Source organism: Manduca sexta, chromosome 12 (assembly GCF_014839805.1).
Source record: "Manduca sexta isolate Smith_Timp_Sample1 chromosome 12, JHU_Msex_v1.0, whole genome shotgun sequence".
Taxonomy (NCBI): domain Eukaryota; kingdom Metazoa; phylum Arthropoda; class Insecta; order Lepidoptera; family Sphingidae; genus Manduca; species Manduca sexta.
This window is the reverse complement of record NC_051126.1, coordinates 3,390,375-3,412,915: the sequence shown is the minus strand read 5'-3', so window position 1 is coordinate 3,412,915 and position 22,541 is coordinate 3,390,375. Positions and strand designations below refer to the sequence as shown.

The 22,541-nt window shown below is 35.3% G+C and overlaps 1 protein-coding gene across 2 annotated transcripts in view; it reads left to right on the top strand.

The window, feature by feature from the left end:
• Nucleotides 1-22,541, top strand: part of LOC115444810 (TATA-binding protein-associated factor 172) — a 61,413-nt gene that overhangs the window by 3,783 nt on the left and 35,089 nt on the right. For both annotated transcript variants that reach the window (XM_030170724.2, XM_037437763.1), the window contains exons 2-3: nt 6,102-6,149; nt 11,422-11,599. In XM_030170724.2, coding sequence (XP_030026584.2) covers nt 6,139-6,149; nt 11,422-11,599 — 189 coding nt within the window. In that variant the 5' untranslated portion in view covers nt 6,102-6,138. The remainder of the gene's footprint in view (nt 1-6,101; nt 6,150-11,421; nt 11,600-22,541) is intronic.

The window sequence follows — 22,541 nt, the reverse complement described above, 5'->3', positions numbered from 1 at the left end:
TTTGTTTTGAACTGAAGTGTCACCGTGAACAGCCTGTTTCCATAGGGAGTCTGTGGACTTGCGTAGGCTTTCTGGAAATGAAATTAGAAAGCGCTGCGCTATCTCTATTCAGAAGTCGTCATTGGTAACGTTAAAGGAAAGTAATTTCAATGGAATGACATGTTTTTTCTGCAGCTAAATAACGAGGCGAGTAAGCTTCAATATCATTCAGTAGTAACACAACTCGGAACTTTTCGAAAGCACTGCATGGGTCTGTAGGTCCACTCGTCACTAATACAAACGTTATTTATTTATTTTATTTATTTAAATATGGTTCTCCAACAGTACACATATTTCTGGTTTATAACATAAAAGTAGTAAAGTCACATTCTGATGTGTGTACCAATTATAGGAGTACACAAAACTCACAAATTAATACGCAATGTTGATATTTTGCAATAAAAAAGGTAAATTACAACTAAAATCTACCAACTAATAATTACACTTAGTAACTACTTAATATTTAATACGTTAATACTTAACGTTACATTAAATGTTACGTTTTATATTAGCCAGATTGAATATTCTTCAAGCAGAAGTAAATCATCGCGGCAGAAATAGACACTGTATTGTCACATTCAGATTTAATAAGACTTACCACTTTATAAACTCTACTTCATTGGTTTCATCACGGATCGCCGGTTTCTGACAATCTTACCGTGTTAACGCTTTGACAATGCCTCATTCAAACAACGAAGCAGTTTTAAAAGAAATGTATAAACGCAGCCGTATAAAATGTCCAGCCTTGTGTTGTAATATTGCGTTTCCTTTCATTGAGTACGATGGCTTGGAATAACTGGTTTAATGAGGTGTTTGGTTGCATGGAATAAATCTGTATTAAGTTGCTGCTACTTACTCTGTCATTATTATGTTTTGCGGGGTAACAAGTCTGTTATGATTTTGGACATAAAAGTCTGTTCCTACGCGCGCTATCCAAATTCCCACTAATAGTATCTCGCCAACACGTGCCAGTCAATTTCTGGAATATACCGCTAAAAAGACCATTTTCATTAAAGGCATTATTGTTGGCTCGTTAAGCTTAATTTTCTTAATCGATGAATTGCGTCATGCTTTCAGAACCCATTAGAGTTGTAGGCGTCCTGAAGGCGGGCCACACGGCCAACACAATTAATCGATAGGTCAATTGCACCCCCTCTCTACCCGTCTGTTTACTCTGCTTCACGTCCTGTTATGGATGTGCACTTAAATTTATTAGCTAGCAGCAAGGGTTCCATAGCATAAATTTTGTATGTTTAGAGCAGAAGGAGTCACTTTGACATCGTGTCGAGTTATGAGTATAGCTCAGCTGTTTATGCGCTGGTTTGCCACAGGAATGCGCATTTCTATTGGACACGTGGAAGCAGACTCATTTATTTGAGACGGTATAAAAAATATATTTACATTTCTGGTAACCTAAATGAAACAATAGTTCCACCTCGTTTATTTAAAAGCAGTATTTATATGAAACGTAAATCAAGTGTTCCTCCCTTAGATGCCAAAAACAAATTCTCTATAGTATATCAGAAAGATGACAACAGACTAAACAAAATTGGAAAATACAATGATTTTATAATTATAAATATAGGACTATAAATGCTGTACAAATGATTTCCATTAGATAGCTAACTGCGCATGTAATAATATGTATTTATTGTAAAATACATGTTATTTTAATATTTATCTAATCTGGCCATCAGTCGGTAAATCTGTTTGGTTATCCGTGCAAGGTAATATACATACATAGAATTGATATGCAATTAATAAATGGTTTGGTATTTATATATACTTCTGCCTCGGTGGCATGGCGTAGTAGTATACAGTACGACTGCAGTGCTGAGACTTCGGTTCGATCTCCGGGTCCGGAAAAGTAATATTGGGTTTTTTTTTACTCAGTATCAGCTCGGAATCTGAAATTTATGTGCAATATGGCGATAGGCTCGCCTTGTATCACATCGTGGGAGGAATATGTATAGCGAAAAGTGAGTGCACCAGTTTCGCTTTTGCTTACCGTTTGCGAGTTAAAAGGCGTGAGTGTTTGGTAATTATATTTTTCATATATAGTGCAGCGTTGCTAGTGCTACAATTGACGGGTTATAACTGAATATAGCATTATGTATTATGATATGTCCGTCGTTTTAAATTTAGGCGTAAACATTTTCTACGAAATTCCCTAATCCTAATTATATTAAACTTATTTGGATTATTTCAATGACATTATTATTGTCATGTTCTTCGTCTGACAACATATTGAGTTATAACGATTTTTCTTTAATGCACGGCATTTGTAGATCATTTGGAATGCCATCTCTAAAAACCGTCTAACAGTCACAGATAATAGACCTATCAAAAAAGATCCGATTTTTTTCCTACCTAATCATTGACATCACATTGGCGAAGGGTGAAATTTACCGAAAGGGGACCCGACACAACATACAGGTACGAATATGCATAAATAAGGTCTGCAAATCGTTCTAATGATAATTATAATATTCTACGTAAAAGGAAGCCGGCAGGAATCGGGTTAAATGGACCCTTCGCCACTACAACATCATCGTCTAATAACACCACTGTTATTAGGGATACTTTAGCTCCACAGCTACAATCTAAGAACTTAAGTTGAGTAATGACGAGTGTAAAATCAATACTGAATGAAAGGTCTACTGTTTCTTTTACAGCAACGATTGATCCATGAAGCATCGGAATGTTTGCCGACAAACATGACAGCTACATGACATTTACGTGTGTCACGGGAATATAACCTTATATACTACATAATAAGGTGACACGCGTAATGTCATGTAGCTGTCGTGTTTGCCGGCTAACATTACAATGCTTTAAGTGGTTCACCTTCATAATGAATATAATACTTCCCAACCGCTCAAGAGATATCGAATAAGAATGGAAATCCTTTATTGCAGAATATAGGTACTACAGGTTTTTAAATATAAAAATGTTCCAAACATACTTAACAATACTGCTATAAATTTATTACACGGAGCGCCGTTATCGAAGATCTTTCTCGGTCCCAACGATAAGCTGTGATATATCGCCAGCTCGAACTGGGTCATTCATCAGTTCAGAGCTGATAACAACTAAATCCGAAAACATTGCTAACATTCTTAGAGCTTATCTACAGATTCTGTGACAAATCTTTAATCCTCCTTTAGGTTGATAATGGCAAGATTTCTTTAGAAATACGTTCTTAAATTTTGGAGTAGACTTTAAAGAGCCTTTGAGTGCAATGGTAAGTGATCACTGCCGACAATGAACACCCGTACTGTAATAACTTACAGTATTTCTTAATGATTAAAACTCCCTTATTCATAGACGTTTTTATCTAAGGACAGCAATGCTGTGATAACAAGTCTGTTTCTCAGTGCTGACGGCATGGCAGCCTTTGCAGTGCGTAGACATAGGGTCGTTGTGATTGGCTAATATTAAGATACAACTTGAATCAAGTTGGCTGTCAGATAAAGCTGAGACACAGACTTGTTATCACAGCAATGCTCCGTTCTTAGATAAGAAACGTCTATGAATAAGGGGGTAACATTTTAGTGATTTTTCTGGTTTCATGATCGCTCGAGACGGATAGCAAGATAGTTTTGACTTTTGAGTTCGGGATACAAACTAAAATCGACCTCACATATTTGTACTTTTTGCATGAAATTTCAGTAGCGTACCACGCGAGCAAAAGTTCACATGGTGATGATGACCTCATTATGACTAATTAAATATTTTTGTCGGCAATTAGGCATTAAAATTGTCATCCATTTGTTGCAAGTTGCAACATAATTATAATTATCATGCATAATTATGTATGAGTTGTAATTTTTTTATATTATTATTATGTCTCCTGAACTAGTTCGATCTACGCTTAGGTAACGTGCATTTTACAATTTCTGCCTTTGTTTTTGTTTGTCGTCCAGGTTTTCAATAGATAAGGCATGCGTTGCATCCATAGATATGTCACAAGTTTCAAGTAAACATCGCGTCATCCATCATATTCAGACAGAAACTGGTAAAATCCTAATATTTGAGCAGAATTGTCATTTACATTTGATCGAGCGATGGACTTCAAGATAAAGTTTTTGGATGAATAAGTGTTCCTATAACGGTGCGGAATCTCTAGTTCTCTGTCTACGCCTCTGGGTATATGGGTCTATGTTTATACGGACAATACAAAGTGGCCCTATGGCACCTGATGGTAGATTGAATCCGGATAGAGTGTCGACTGACGAGAGATGTTATGTTGTTTGGCGTGGTATTAGCGTATCTATTGTATTTGTATTATGAAAAATCTATAAAATCTGTATAGATGTTAGTTCCAGCGCCCTTTTTTAGTGCGAAACAATTATTTTTGCTTGCATATAGTGCTGATACCTAGCTAGTATATTCTTTGTATTTCAGACATGAAAAATCCGTAATTCATTCTACCGGCGACCTTTTATTTAGATCTCAGTATTCAATCATCGTTTCCGAAACATATTTTCTAGTCCGAAACAAAAAAATACATCCAAATTACAAAAATCTTTATAAACAATCATCTATTTAATATATCCCATATGTTAATAACATCCATCTCAATTCTATACTGCGGAATGTTTAAATTGTTTGTTTAGTCTATAAACTAGGTCTTGTTCATGGACTGGAATTTCTACATGAATGGAGAGGTAGAGGCTGCCGAATGGATATAGGAACATTTAGCTAGCGACTCTGCCCGTTTGATCGGATTTATTGATTTTTAGCGAGCGACTGAATTTATCTGGGTCACTATGTCGGGCTTCAATTTATTTTTTTCGTATTTTTCGAGGTACACTACATTTTCATATTTTGTGAGAGATATCTAAATGTAAACAAATATGTAGCAGTTTTTATTTTTTTTATATTATGACTATCAAAGCTGTCCTTCGATTAGAACTACTGTGATTGAAATAAGACTGATAGGTGTCCGAAGAAGGAATAGCCCTGCCTATAAATTAAAACTTCCAAAAAGACCTAAAAAATGTTTTTTTAAAGTAGTTGCTCGTGCGCAGTAAATGTATGGAACGGATGCTTCAAAGTCGTTTGTTCGATGGTGAACCTTAAACTGCTTATTGGTATGCCACGTGGATACTTCTCTGTAACATCTATTGCGATTCATATCTTATCAACGTAATCCGGTGTTATTAATAAAAGCTAATTAATCATTGCTGTATATGTGTATAAAAATGAGTACGTAATATTTGCATCTCAACAGTAAGCCAGTATATAGCAGGGCTGATATTAGTATTTCCAGAAATATCTAACTATTTTATGTTATATACGAATGTAAGAATCACAGAGAATTGATTAAAATTTTGAACTAAAAAAAATAATGAATGCACAGTTATTCAAATGTCGGTCACATTTCGACTCGCTGATCCGTTAGTTGAAGTAAATGTATATATCTACCCTAGCTTATAAGTAGATATTTACGGATACAAAATGTTGGACGAAAATAAAATAAACTTTAAGGAGCTTGTATGTAATAAAAAAGCGGCGATAGCCTAGTTGGGTGTGGAACGGACTGCCAAGACGAATGTCCGCAGGTTCAAATCCCAAGGGCACACACCTCTGACTTTTCTAAAATCATGTGTGTATTCTTTGTGAATGTATCGTTCGTTTTAACAGTGAAGGAAAGCATCGTGAGTAACCTGCACATCTGAGAAGTTCTCTATAGGAATTTCTAGGGTGTGTGAAGTCTACCAATCCGCACTAGGCCAGCGTAGTGGACTAAGGCCTAATCCCTCTCAGTATTAGAGGAGGCCCGTGCTCAGCAGTGGGCAAGTATATAATACAGGGCTGATATTATTATAAAATAATCGACCACCATTCGATAATTAGGTAATGTTTTTATTGTAAATAATCAGCGTTGATGCTGTTTTTCTATGAAGAATGCTATTTTGATTAATTATCAAAAAGGTTACAAAGTGGTGTTGCATTAATATGACATTAAAATATGATGAAAACGCAATAACAAAAACATCTCCGTTGCTTAAATATTTTAGAAATACTTTAGTTATGATATTGTTTTTTTGTTTCAGGATAATACATAAGAAGAGATACGTTGAAAATATCGTAATGAAGTCGCGGTGAGTTGTCCTTTAATTTTTTTTTTTTTTGAGTGTCGGTATGATTGTAACCAGAGATTGTGTCTAGGTAGACATAGATTACAAAAAAAGGAGCTGATAAATAAAAATTGCTAATTCATGCTTGATATAATATATCTACTACATAAATGCAATAATGATGTAATAATAATTGTTATTGTTTCATTTGGAGATTATTTTATTACATATTTCTATTTTAAAGATCCCTCTTCATAGTGCCATATTTGATACGTATATTGTTAAACAAATAGTGAGGAAAACAATAAACTTCAATATACGAGTATAACATTCAATATCATTGAAACAAATACCACATAACATTAATTTAAATTTATGCAAACACATGTTTTGATGAAATGAAACGCATATATTGTGTACGCAATGCAATTCTGAAAAGGCTGCATGGGTAATATTGGCTGAACGTTTTGTGACCGTGCCCTATTTATTTTCATAAACATATAAATTCTCACGTCAGAACGTCGTTTTGTTTAAATCTAACATAGATTCTCAAATGAGATTCGTAACTGAACCGTACTTTATTTACAAACTCTATCTAAGACGAAATTATCCGTTTTCAGGTAATATTATCTATTGAAACATTAACATTTAAGAAGTCTAGCTAATCCTTAAGATAATCTTGATTAGTAAATTCCATCTAGCAAAAATAAAATAGGCCTTGACCTATTAAAATATCCCCGAGGGCTAATGGGTTTGACTAATGGATCCCTATTTCGGGACTCTACTTCTGATGAACCGAATCGAATTGCATCCGAAATAGCTTGATTTGAAATATATATTTTTTATTCGGGTGAATGAGCGAAGTTGTTTGATGGTAGATGCAATGCAGTACAATATCATCATGGTCACCACAATCATCCCTTTTTTGAACTATAAATTTAGTTTTTTATTTGGACTGCCTCGTTTGTACTGCAAGCACGGTACGGAAGCGGTCTGAGGTCCTGGGTTTAAATCCCGGGCCGGGCAAATATTTGGGTTTTTCTGCTCAGTATCAGCCCGGAGTCTGGCATTTGTGCCCGATATGGAGATAGGCTCGCCTTGTATTACATCATGGGACGGAACACACTTAGCGAAAAGTGGCTGCGCCTCTGCATAACCCTTCGGGGATAAATGCGTGATGTTTAAATTCAATGAATAAATTGAATTTCACTAATCGAAATTAGCTTTGATTTGAATAGAGTATATATTATTATGAATTGAATTCTGGTAGGCGCCATATGATTGGAACCGGTAGTTATATTAACAGTTATGATTTCTATTTAAAAAAAAGTAATTCATCATAACATCAAAACACGAGTAAATCCATGTGTTTACGTTCCCATTGTAATCAATTATCGCGATGTCAATTAGGCCGTCACTCGTGGTTATCTGCGCTAACTTAGATCTTTATTTACATTCCGATAATGTGTGATTTATTATTTAATACCTATAAAGCTGTATACGTAGTGTTTATTAATACTCGTGTTCCGTATTATTAACTTTCTTGTACGCCATGGATTCTTCGTTTTCCACTTGCACTGATTCAGATCTGTTTATTTATCTAATGGTCGTAAAATGCTAATGGTTCTCGTTTTAAGTATGTAATTGATCCTTTTATTTCTACGTTAGGTCGTAAAGCGGCTGATTGATTATTCTGCTAAAACATGTTTCAGTTTTTGTTCACAAAATGCAATCTCGATTTCTTTTTTTAAAGTCCGCGTCACACCTACGACACTAGCACGATTATTGCACCATCAAGTTTTCCACTTGCGCGTATATCTGCTGTTATCAAAAAAGAAGGAGTGTACACAGTACATATCTGATATGTATCCGGATTACAACATCATATGGTTATCGTATGTTACAGAAATGCCGTGTCATCTCGACGTCAAAGCAATTTGAGTATTGTGTAGGAAAGCTAGAATAGTAACGTGGTGGATTAGTAAGCTTATACGAGGGTGATTTGAATGTTGCTATATCACAGGACGGTTTACGTCAGCGGCACGTCGTTTTTGGGGCGATCGTAGTATCACACTCCTTTTCAAATGAGTATACAGTATACGATTGCGTGTGTACTTTTATTCATTTAAATATTTGTGTTATATTGAATCTGTAGAGTCGAACCGTATCCCATTGAGTTGTTGGCTACGCTGTCTTGTTGCGGGATACTGTCTGTAAATATAGAGAAGCAAATTAATTAGTTTTTGTACTGCCAGTTAATTTGTGGAAGGTTCAAAACTTCATTCAATCATCATTCCAATTTTAAACTTTGACTGCGATTGGCTAATTGTTTCTCTAGCATAGTGTGTTCACTTTGAACTACTGACTCGTTTACCTTTCTGCTTTAAAATATTTCACTTCCATGTAAATAAACTCCGATATTCTAGATTTTTTTCTTTTCAAACTAAATCGTAAAGAAATTCCTAGTCCTAAGTCACCTGCGTCATACGGCCTTGCACTATAATCAATGTCAGCGCCGAATGTCGATCGATGGAGTCACCCTGAACCGTCACTCGGTGACACAGCTGCGACCCTCGACAACAATTCACGTTGACAGGTCAAGATATACCCTGAGCAAAATGTACATGTGCTTGAAATAAATCGCTTTCGATCAAACCGCTTGGGAAAATATCGATTTCCGGATACCTCGCAGCTTTTGTAACAAATTACTGGGGAATATGAGATGTGTCATAATTTAATGCGCACTGCAATGCCACGCTGTCGTGCAGTACTATTCTTCAAAGTTCCGGGTGTTGTTATTTATGTAAATAACTATCGGCGAAGCTCGTCTCGTAAATACGCTAAAATCATTTCAGCATAGTGTAATTACACTATGGTAGGGAAACGTAATTTCCCTACCATATGCTCACCTCCCGTCATATGATAGGACGGAGGACACATGGCAAAAACTGGGTGCCCTATTTAGGACTAGGTTTATAATATGATGTGTGTGTGTGTGTTGTGTATTTGGAGGCTATCTATAAATTACGTCACACGAGTTTTTGACCCCTTCCACCCAAAAAGAAAAAGTTATATAGCCAGATATAGAATATCTTTTTAAGATTTTCGTTAACAGTCCATGTTTTGTGTTTTAATAGTTTAGATTTAGAGATAATGTTGCACGAACTTATGACTCCCTAGCCTCCTTGTAACATAGTGTCACGAACTTCCCCCCCTCTCCTTCCCCCCTCTAAACGTGTGACGTAATTTATGGAGGGCTCCTTATGAGGGTCGGTGTTTTGCGATATTACGTTTATGGCCAGCAATAAAGATTCAGTAGCGTTCTATTAAATAAATTGGTAACAATTCGCGCGGCTGATTAGATTACGAGTTATTAATCCAATTCACTATGTTGGGATGCTTTACCCGGTTTATTTTTTTGAGACTTACTCTGGTATTGAGTGTTTAGGTACTTATCTATAAGTGAGGATTTGCGATATATCGTAGGGGAAGCCCTATTTCGTGTGCGTATTAGTGATGTAACGAATATTCGCATTCGCATATTTTTGGATATTCGCATTCGCATTCGCATTCGCAAAATTTCTGCGAATGTTTTGCGAATGTCAATATCAGAAAAAAAATATTTGAAGATAATAGTAGACTGCCTCGGTCGCATAGTTCTACTGCATGTGCGGTACGGCAGTGCTCTGAGGTCCTGGGTTCGAATCCCGGATCGGGCAAAGTGATATTTGGGTTTTACTGCTCAGTATCAGCCCGGAGTGTGAAATTTGTGCCCGACATGGCGATAGGCTCGCCCCTGTCACACTATTAGACGGAACACACTTGGCGAAAAGTGGGTGCCCTGGTTGCGCCTCTGCATACCCCTTCCGAGATAATATTCATAATACTGTGTGTGTGTAATAGTAGGTTAATAAAATCAAAATCTAAACTATAACAATATTCTTCTACAATAAAATATAAATATAGTCTAAACAAACAAACAAAAAATTATAGACTCTCAAAGAAAAATACCTCCCTTTCTTAAAACATACCAATTAATTAACTATTTTTACCATGTTTTTAAGTTAGTAATTAAACTTGAGTAGAGGAATATTAAACTTTAAAAATAAACAAAATTATTTCGTTTACTTTAATAAAGCTTAAAAATGTAATTCTCATTAGAACTTGTAACACAATAGCAACTAAGAAATTAAAAGCAATTGAAAGAAACAAAAAATCTTCTATAATTTTTTATCAGTCTTTACATAACTTTTTAATGTTTAGATAATTATCATCTTAGATAATAATAAAATTTAGATAATCATCATAGAAAATTGGCGCCAAATTTGAACAAAAACTAAACATTCGCATTGGCATTCGCATTCGCGAATGTCGGTAGCAGATATTCGCATTCGCATATTTTTTTATAAAAAAAAGGAAAAAATATTTTTTATCGCATTGATGGTAAAAAAATTCAAACCTCGTTATCAAATATTTACAATGAAAAAAAAATTGGAAATTTATTGAAACATTACAAAAACTATGGATTTAGAAAGAAACGTGAATATACCAAGTTTTTTTTAATGCTACTTGACAACTGCCTCGTGGTGATTACTGAAGCGATATAGCCCGACGGTGACCATATCGTAAGCGAGCGATAAGTGTGCGTTCACCTTTAACCTAGCCTCGATAAATAGAAATAAATCTGCATGAAAAATAATCCTTATTTAATGAATTAAACCAGATACATATTACATCTCGCGGTTTAAATTTTCGTAATTAAAGCCGCAGATAAACGAAGCTTTTGTGTCAGATCAAAGTCTGATCTTTGTCACTGTGAAAATAAGGGTTTGCTTCGTGAAAATGAGACAATGTTTGTTTACATCTGCAGATTATTGTGCTAGTAGTAACATATATTTCATATCCGTCCGGATAGCGACACAAGGGCATTTTTTTTTTGTATTGGACCCCGTGGTCAGCTTTGGAGGACACCTGCGAAAGGCATATTGGAATCCTCTAGCTTATCGAATCCAGGGCCCTAGAGGAAAGTTGGGTGGGGTTATCTAGGGAATGAAGATAAGAAAATTACTTCAGAGATGTCTTGTCTTTGAAATAAAAATAACGAATAAAACTATTGTTTAATATTAACATTAACATTAATGTGTAACATTCGCGTGAACATAATGATTTCTGTTCTTACTTTTAACAACCACATATCTACATCCAAGTATCGCATGTTTAGTGCAAGATGTATCACGATAATGTGTTTTTTGTGACCTCGGCTCAAGAGAAGGACTTATGAAACTGTCTTGTCTAGATTGGATCGGCTATTCGTGTTGCTGGAGGCGGGAGCGGGTCCGGCGACCAGACGCGCTGCTGCCCGGCAGCTCGGGGAGGTGCAGAAGGCGCACCCTGAGGAGTTGCACCGGCTGCTAGGCAGGCTTATGAAGCATTTACGGTCCCCTGCATGGGACACTAGAGTTGCTGCTGCACAGGTGAATATTGCATTCAATAAATACCTAACTCGAAGGTGAAGGATAAAAAGGATTTTTTTATTAAATCTGCATGACGAAAAGAACAAGGCGCCCTGCAAGATGGTGAAAGATATGACCGCCCACAAACACAAGCAGCACTATCTAGAACTTTAGATACCAAAGTTCTGCGTGATGATCTACGGCGCACGCGCCACCCTAAGATATAATATGTTACAATCAATAAGGCATATTGCTAGCTACAATGACTTTTCTAGTTTAGGTCAGATTACAATGGCTGTTGATGCTTATCAAATGTCAACATCAAATGAAGAATTGTTAATGTGGTTAGCTAGGATGTTTCTTATGTAGACATGAACTTTCTGCACTTATGACTTATGTAAAAATATAACTGTTTCCGATTTTATCTAAACATTGCTGGGCAATGCCGAATTACTTATACCGGTTAGAATTATGATGTTACTTGAAGAGTGTGTTGTAAAAAACTTAAACTGTGAATAACAATGGCGAAGGATGAATTTTTTCAAAAGGTAAATTATCCATGAAAAACAATTGCCTTAGCTAACATATCGCGGTCAATTTAAGAGAAAGCAAAAATTAAGATAAACAAATAGGTTTATTTTAAAAGGGAAGCCGGTAGGAATTGGGTTGTATGGTCGTTTCGCCACTGGTGAGTAAGTTTCCCTTCCATGAGTAAATACAATACCATCACGATCTTCTGGTTTCCCAGTAATACGGCATAACCACACCACTGAGACGGTATTAAATACACATTGTGAATAGACAAACATCTCCAACGCATACCACAACTGAACACTTTCCAATTTTGAGATTGTACCACTTTTATGACTTGCTTCCACTGTTTCCAATTTAATACGAAAACAAGATAAATGCGTATGTGTGTTGGCGTTTTTGTGTCATAGCGATAAGTTTGTCATGTATTTATAGACTCTCGTGATTTGCATAAAGGACCTGTCCAAGATTTGAATGAGCTGAAATCTACTTATATTTTTTACTGATTGATACAACGCACGGCTTCTACTGATGGTTTTTAAGAGTATGAATATTTTTCACAAAACTTCATTGAGTGGGCAACATACAAATATAAAATTTCCTCTCTTAGCAGAAAAATCCATATAATACACAACCATTTATAGTTAATAATAAAACCTTTTTTTTATTTTGCTGTTACGTACGAATCGTATATGTTATAATTATTATCGGAATAATTATGTATGTTTGCAATAAGTTCAAACTGGTTCAATACTACCCAGTAGCAACTAACGTCGTTAAAGCTTCGGTCCTTGAGATTCATTCTAGAAGAATATTTTGCGCAGTCTCCGAGCGTTAACGATCCCAATTAGACATTGCATCTCGCTTCATCCAGTCAAAACAAAATCATTAAAACTAACTCTGGTGTTTTATTATGTGATGTATAAAGAAAGAGCAGTTGAGTGATCAGAATTAATTTGCTGTGGTTGTTTTGGTAGTCTTCCTTTTTTACTTAATATATTTTTCTTTATTCATTTCCCATTTTTGGCTGTCAGATGGCCAGACCTCGATAAATTTGTGATGTTTTTTTTTATTCTATTAAGCAGAAATAATAAAAAAGGATTGGTATTAATATTGTTGAAAGAATACATAATATGTAATATGTATCTATGACCTATGTCATATCTATAATATATAAAGCCACTTAGCTTGGAAGGTTCCACCGCCGGTTAGGGGCTATCTGTATTGTGAGGGTTCAAGGGATCATACTGATCATACTGTAGACTTAAAATACCCTCCAAATTCTTATGAAGAATTCTTAGGTTTATACAGGGTCATTTTGACATTGCGTTACTAAAGGAAACCAAATACTCGTCTTGCCCTTTGCTGATATAGTGCCAAAAATTATCCATTAATAGTTCAAATATTTTCACTAAAAATCGTTTTAGTTTTCTGATTTTTAGATCATTTTGTAATTTCATGAGAATATCGCGTTTGCGTGAAAGTTTTTCTGAATGAGTGTATGATTTTACTATTGCAATGAATTCTTTTAAAGTAGTAATAGTGACATTAGGGCCCGAAAAATTAAAATGACTGATTTATTTTGTTCGAAACTTACACTTTTTTATTTTACATCTACGGCGTAAGTAACTTATTGTAAAGTGTTATTTTCAAGTAGATAAGTCTGTGGTTTCATTTAGTAACTCGATGTCAAAATGACCCTGTATAATCCTCAGGATGATTCTTTCACTGTTATAGCGACAAATAACAAAGTATACACATGTAACTTAAAAAAATCAGAGTTGCATGTCTTGAGCAGCTTTTGAACCAATGACTATCGCGTAGGTATGTTATTTAATTTAAAATAATTTGCATCTTAACTAAACAGGTGTAAGAAATTGGAATTATATATTTTGGTTCATAGATCGAAATCTTGTATCTTTTTTGTTGATAATTAATATATTGTATATGGTAAAGGTTATTCTATTTCGGATTGTTGTGGCTGCAGTGATTCACCTTGTTTCGTACGGCTTTAATTAAGTATACCATGACGAATGAGTTTATTGACCATACGAACTTTTTCGACGTGAAATACGACTCTTTTAATTTAATTTGATTCAGTTTATTTAATTGATTTTATGGCGTAATTTTTTTTTAGATGAAGTAATGCTTTGAAATGTTTTTTTGAACACAGTACCCAGTTATGTCATTATTAATTCATACATCGTTTTAGAATTCGCAATTTTACGCATACAGATTAAATTGCGGCTATCTCGATGGTAACCCGCCATGCTCCTATGATAAGGTCGCAACGGCTAATAAACGTGAATTAGCTATTTGTATTCATCGGTCGCGCTCGTTGCTTAAACATGCGCAGGCGCATTGCGCCGCCATATGAGCGAACATTGTCTGGTAATTGGCTTCATTGTTTCCATTGATTGAGAAATTAATCTTTAAGACGCTCTTTGTTGTGCGTACGTGTTTGTGCGTGGATAATGTTATTATTGCTTTGTGTCGTCTCAGCCAGCTATGTGTGCACGACGTAATTGATATTGCCGAGCGTTTTGTGCAGTGACGTGGAACTTTTGTTAAGCAACTTTATATAGTTGTAGATAAAATATAAATTCCTTTATGCCATGTGGGCAAAGAGCTCTTACGATTTTGCCAAATTAACCATTGCTTTATGTTATGTAACGTCCTTGAGAAACCAATTTCCCTTCTTCTTTTAATAAACATCATAATAGTGTTGGAAAGAAAATGACCAGTCATCATAGGCCTGTTTATTAAAATAATTATTTTTGTATTGAAGACAATTCTGGATAGAACTACATACTTACCATTAGTTGACAAACTTGATCGTTGGCCCTCTGTTCTAGATTAAAAAATATATCGTCTTTAACTGAAATTATATCAACAACTGTAAAATGTGACAAAGTGTAAATACGTCCATAAACAAAGCCAGAGCCCGCAGCTTAGATGTTATATTAATGTCCAGTTACTCATCGTTCTTTTTTTGGTATACTTCCTTATTCTGTGGGATGATACCTAACTGACACAATGACATTAGGATAATATGGGCATTTATCCTTACTCGGAATTGTACTGAAATAGATTATATCTGATATCTTTATTTTACTTCTTTTTATTCATGGAACTGCTCAAGGAGAATTGAATGGCGAATTATTGCTTTAATCTAGTTGGAGCGTATATGAGCTGTGGATCGAAAAGTTTTTTAATACCCAGGTCGATTTGTTTTGTTAACACGATTTGGGACTTGATATCCCGCTTATATCTACCTTGAGATATCGATCGCAAAAGTCATGTTGGTGCGTCTATGCAAATTAGAATCAATAGAGAAATTGATAGACTAAATAGAGAAATTAATATGGCACAAGTGCATCTATGTCTTTGCACCTCTAACAGCCGTGTCCAATAAACGATCCCAATCTCAATCCGATTCCGAGAATTAACCAAAATGACTATGATTAAAGAAACACCGTAATGCTGAATTTCAAATTGAGGACAGCATATAAGATAAAAAATATTCGATAAGTCATGAAATAAACAGGTGTTTATTTTTACAACAGTTTCTGTACCGTTCCGATTATAACTCCACAATAATGGACTAAATACACACTACACGTGTTTACATCCGTTAAACGTTTTGTTTCTGTTATTTAAACAATAAAACCATTGTGCTGCCTTTGTTATTGGATATTCAGTTGTTTTAGAATAAAATCGTGAATGAGGTTAGATGTATAGAGTGACACGAAATGAGCGAGCTCTTGGTGGTTATAGCATGATACTGATGGGCGGTGGCCTACCATCCCATATCGGAACAGCGTGATGAATCATAGTTCAAAGTACAAATTAATTATGAAAGGACCTCTGCAGGGATTTGACATACATATTTGTATGATAGTAAAGTAGTATTACATATGTTTAGTTTGCGGTACACAATAAAATATAACTTCTATAATAGCAATAGGGCGGATTTTATCTGCAGTGCAAAAATGACAGTTCATTCGCGTTCATGGTAGCAGAAAGGGATGTATCACAGCGATGGAATGGAGAAAACTGAGAGGCTAATCTCTCTAAGTCTCCCCCCTGACTATGAAGGCTGCAATGTCTGCGTAACGTCGGGAGAAAACTAAAATTATTAAAACCGCGATAAAATTGTTTAATTTTAATGTTCATAGTACATATTTAATGAGTTTGGACAACTAGGTACTGGTGTGGATCTTTGTTATATTTCTTAGCAGGTTTCATGACAGCACGACGGTCGAAGGCACCGTCCGAGTCCATTGTACGTTATTCTAATCGTATTCATGTTATCGGTCGTGCCTTGAACCGCGCCACTGGCAGCGTACGATAGTGCAACTATGCAATAGTATCATTGTGGGAAAAACAAGCTGACCCCGGATTTGCTATCGCTAAAAAAAACGTTTTAATAGCTTTTTATCTGTGTTTGTGATTGTGTGACAGTGTGATTTGCGAGTGTGTGGTGGTAATGAGAGTAAAGTATTTCAAGTATTCGCAACTACGTCCAAAATAAACGTACGGAATGTGGTTGATGGAAAAATAATCATACTGCGAAATGACTAGGGTCTCTAAAAAAAGGAGTGTGTGATTAAAAAAGTTAATTAAAAAATTAAGTGCATGCGTTACTATTTCAACTAGATTGAAGCCAACGTCTAAATAAATTTAACGTTAAGTGACACTATCCCGCCCTCCAACTCGTCACTACAACTCCTGTGAGCAGCAGCAGCAGCAGTGGTAAACATTTTCTAATACCGAGCGGTGAAGCCTGGCGAGTCTCAGGGAATACTAATCCGTCTTTATTCAGCAGCGAAAATAATCCAATATAAAGATAAGGAGGAGTTGGTAAGATTAATTGTCTACTTCCCTCCATAGCGAAGTGAGAAACAAAATAATGAAAAAAGAAGCATTTTAATCTCAAGACGTTTGTGACTAAAGTTAAGAGATTTTCTGATAAATCATTTTTTTTTACAATGTGACTTCACTGCATTTGATGGTAAGTGAAGTGGGGTCAAATAGAATGTCGACTAACGAGAGATCATAGCATTCGACAGCCGACACAATTATGCCGGCCTGTTGGAACCATATACAGAGGCTGACCCGGAACGCGACACACTTACGTGGGTCACTATGCTGGGCTTTAACATCTTGTATACAGTGGTCACTATCCTGGCGGATATAAAATATATCCTACCACCAGCAAATGCGGTAACGAACCCATATAAACAGTATTAACAGTTTAGAATGTTTCTGGTGTACGTAACGCGGGTTAGGTTCGAAGCGAGTCGCGGTGAAAGGTTACACGTATCTGATCTAGATCTAATTTCGATTGCGAAACAAGCGAGACCACTTTCATACGTTTATGTTTTCCTCTACATTTGTAGTTACGTCTTCAATATGTAAGGATTGCAAAACAAAATTGTTCCTCATAACCTTTTTAAAATTAACAAATTTATCGATGGGCCACTTATGACGTTATAATCATCTAAGTTCGCAAAAATACTAGGTCATTTAAGACTCTTGCGTGCTCTCCTCGTCTCTACCCTGCACCTGATACAAACAAATTAAATGATATAAAAACCAGAGACAAATACAGAAAAGGAGAAGTCGGTTCAAAATAGATAAATTACGTCTGGATGTCAGTCAATCATGTCAATATTGTTTGGCTTGTCGGTAGGTAAGGCGAGTGCAAAAAACTCCGTCTTGACTTCTAGACGTCCTAATCCATTCTGCCGGTATCTAAATATTCGTTCATCGTTATGCATGTACGATCCTTGTAAATAATTGCGCGGTTTCACCTTTCTTGACATTAGACTTCTTTTGTGTTTAAGGTCTTCTATAAAACTTAATACGATCAATGAGTTTCAATACGTTCTCGCGTTGCAACCAATATTGGAATGAGTGTTTGCGCGTTGGAAGTTGCAAGAGAGTTCAATTTTATTTGATTGTGGAACTAATGATTGTGGTTATTACAAATGTTTGTTCTTTTTATCCTTATATCGCATTGTACCTTATGGTGTGTACGTAGTAATTGAAATATTATAATGCCGTTTAACGATTGACGTCGTACCTTTTAGCGATTTGTTCAAAATGATTAACTAGTCCATCCACTGCGTCTTGGAACTGTGTAAAATATTGTTATTACATACCGACTACCATTTAATGTGTTCGTCCGTTTTCCTTTATAAATGCCGGAGTTGCGCCAGTCGCCGTTAGGCTGTCATTACACGATCAATATTGTTTATTTTGACTGGCCTACACACAGGTCAGTCAATAAAGTACGACACTCGATAAATGTTTAGTCTACGCTCTGTAGAAGATGTTATTCTTTTTGCAGTGTCCTTTTTATTATTACGTAAACTGACATAATAGAATAGAATATTTTTTTATTAAAATATTTACAATGGTTTAGCACTTAACAACTTGCAATTTTAATTACTTAAACATTTTCAAAGTTTTTATCTTACATATTTATCATGATTCCCGCACTAAGCTAGGCTTGTATCGTGACAAAAAGAAAATGGTCGTCGCTTGATTGTACAAGTGTTTTCAGTCATTTAGCATATGTGTATTTAGCTATGTATAACTGTGTATTACTTTTATATGACCCAGACTCGACACAAATATTTGCGGATACAGTATACCTTTAATCAGGTGTGAGAAATGGCCTCGCATCCTCTCGCCTCATTTGACTCCTTGCTGATTCAATATTAAACGAAGGACACTATATATACCGCACGTAATTAAACGAATAATGTGTTTACTTTGCTTCCATGACATGTTGCTTCATATTCTCAATTAATTAAGGTGATTTAGTTCTGATACTTAGCCGCAATTCTACAATTTAAATGGCAGGCAGTAGAGGTTGCTAGCCATAAAAATAATAGGCTACATATCAATATTACATGATAAATGCTTTTTGCTAATTGTTTTGGCATAAAGACATAATTGGAGTTGCCTATTCCTTGTTTTATACGCCACCAATTCAACGACGAAATCTTAGATGTTTGGATGTTAATACTTAATAGATAGCGGTAGCTAATTGCTACCAAGATGCTCGATTGATACAGCCTCACATATGTTAGTTTTATTATAAATAAGTTAAAACTATCAGATAATCATTACATATCAAGAAGTATAATGGTTATTATCATTTTAATGTCTTGGTCGATGAATATAGTCAATGTAATAAGCGTGTGGGGAGAGCCTTAAAGTTGTTTACGAGTCTTTCGTAAATGCAAAATATCTGATTGAAATGCGCATTCATTGTCCCCAACATAAGTGTTGTTTTGTCCTTACCATCGGCACCGTCGCATGCGCATGTTTAACCCGTGAAGCATCTCAATGTTTGCCGGCAAACATGACAGCTACATTGGCATTTACGTGTGTCACGGGAATATAACCTTATATACTACATAATAAGGTTATTTTTCCGTGACACGCGTAATGTCATGTAGCTGTCATGTTTGCCGGCAAACATTGAGTTGCTTTAAGTGAAAGGACCAAAGTGATTTTGTTTATGGTAACGATTTGAAATGCGCATTAATACTCCTTGATCCGGATTCGGCCGCCAGGTGTTTAGAGTTTATTTGCTCTTTCATGTTTTGCATTATGGTTATCTTTTTAAAATTGAATGATAATTACTAAGTAATGAGTACATTTTTAGTAGAAGAAGCAGTAATAAAAATAGTTAACATTACTTTGCTGATTGTTTTTTTTAAATGTATAATATATGTAAAATATATAATTTGTTATGCAATCTATACTTTTAATGAACGGGCTTTGGGTTCTTCCTAGTCATATTGATGTTGTACCGTACAATAGAATGTTCATAAAAATATTATATTACTAGTCATAGTAAACACTTCGTAGCTAACATACCTTCGTGTTGTTAAAGATTTGACTTATATACGACTTGTCTGCCCTACTTCAATCTAGGTTAAGCGTGATATAAAAAATCCCCTCAGTTTTTTCTGATTGCGGTTCATAGGTAATATTATTTATTGTTACAATATGAAAGCGATCTTGTCTATAATATATACATAATACTTTGAGTTTTCTGGTGGAATTGAGTTGTCTGTAAGACTACCCAGGGTACGTTCTCGGACCCTCACAATTTCTATAGAGAACTTCTCAGGTATGCAGGTTTCATTACGATGTTTATGTAATTCACAAAGAATACACACATAATTTTAGTTAGAGGTGTGCGCCTTTTGAATTTAAACCTGCGGATATTCGTCTAGGCAGTCTGTTCCACATCCAACTAAGCTATTTCCGCTAAAAATCTAGTACATAATAATAAATTTAAAAATACGTTTAAAATACTAGCACTAAATATTAAAACCATAAAGCAAAGATCACGCTCTATTGCCTCAATTTCATATGCAATTTCATGTTCTGGTAAATAGCCAGGGCAATTTCCGCAGCGCTATTAAATATAGTAAAATTATTGTATTGCAACACACGCATACATATTGTTGGTGGCCAAAATGCTAAAAGTCTAGTACACGTAAATATTACTAGTACATTTCAGATTTGATGACTGCTTCGGTGACGTAGTTGTATTGCATGCGCGGTACAGCAGCGTTCTGAGGTCATAGGTTCGAATCCCGTATCGAGCAAAGTAATACTGTAATAAGTTTTCTGCCGATAGGCTCGCCCCTTATCACACCATGGGACGGAACACACTTGGCGAAAAGTGTTTGCCCTGGTTGCGCCTCTGCTAACCCCTTCGGTGCTAAATGCGTGATGTGTGTTTGTTTGTTTGTAAATTAGAGATCATCGAAAAGTTGTTAGTATTCTTATTTGGTTAGGTTTTCCTCGCTAATTATGGTATGTCTCGGTTACACTAGTGGACAAATTTGGTTCCACGATTTTAAAATATTTTGTTTGTTGCCTTGTTATCTAGAAAATTTTCCACCACCGCCTTAATTATGTAAATTATTTATTTTAGATAAGGATTTGATTAATGTTTATAAACAGTAAGCTTTTGAGTGATAACAAGGGCTCGGATAGATACAGTCGATACTTATCCTTTATCTTAAACATTTTCTTAGTTTCTAAGTACGTATTATAGGATAACGATTGGATTTGTCATTATTGACCTAAAAGTAAATTTAGAACGGGTAATCCCAGTAATTTAATATTACACAAATATGTTTTTGTTTTGAATATAGGGTAGGCAGATCCACTCTCCCCTTCCACCTGTCTTTTACGACGATAAAGACTTACGCCCAAAATTAATAATGTATCTACTGTCCAAGACTAAAACCTATCTTAGATTGCCGACTATCTTTCGATTGGTCTCCTATCGGCATGCCAATATCTTAACTCGCCTATCCTTGCTTGCCTTCAACGATAGATCGCTGGCAATCCTTTCCAGATGCGTTCCCTCCTGACCATTCCATTTTATGCAGAATATTCCATTCGTAAAAAAATACTTTTTGTATTTTCCATACAAACTATTCGTTTCAATATTTGCCTAATTGCGAAAAATAAGACTTGGAGTAATAAAAAAATATTTTATATATTTTAGCCCTCAAAAGAAATAATTAACTCTTGGTCTCTCGTGAATCGCCGGCGAGCCAAGACAGCTACATGACATTTGCGTGTGTCACGGGATTATAACCTTATATACTACATATATACTACATAATAAGGTTATTTTTCCGTCACACGCGTAGCTGTCAATGTTTGCCGGCAAACATTCAGCTACCTCACGGGAATTAGTACATGTCATATTTAAGATACAAACTTTTTAATTAGTTTCAAAATGGAACGTGAGTAATTTGGTTGCTGACATATTTTGACACTGAAGTTTAATAACATTGTTCATAATATATTAATCAATCTTTAAAGGATTTAGTTTTTAGTATGAAGTACGCAGTAAACTCGGTGCCATATAATAATAATTGGACTCTGTACACATTATCCAGTGTTATGGAACAAATTACAATTCCGTTATACATAATTGTTGCATAACTTTAACCGTTTATGCAGCGCACGCAACGGAAGCTCTCAAAAGTAATCAATTTTAGCCGTTTTTGGTCCCATTGGTCATAGTGTGATGATATACATATACCCTATAATAGCCATTCTCAATAAATGGGCTATCCAACACTACAAGAATTTTTCAATTCGAACCAGAAGTTCCTGAGACCAGCGCGTTCAAACGAACATACTCTTCAGCTTTATATAATAGTATAGATAATGTATGGAAATTTTGCCTGTTTCTATGTTTTAACTTTCAACTAATAAAACTATGTTAATTTGTAATTATTATTTTGAATTACAAATGTAGATAAGCAATAAAATAAATAGCAGTGATTGTAAAGGTATTTTATTTTACTAAGTAAAGAAGTTATTTGTTAATGCTGTTCTTTCTCTAACATCTTGATTCTCTATATTTTTCTCA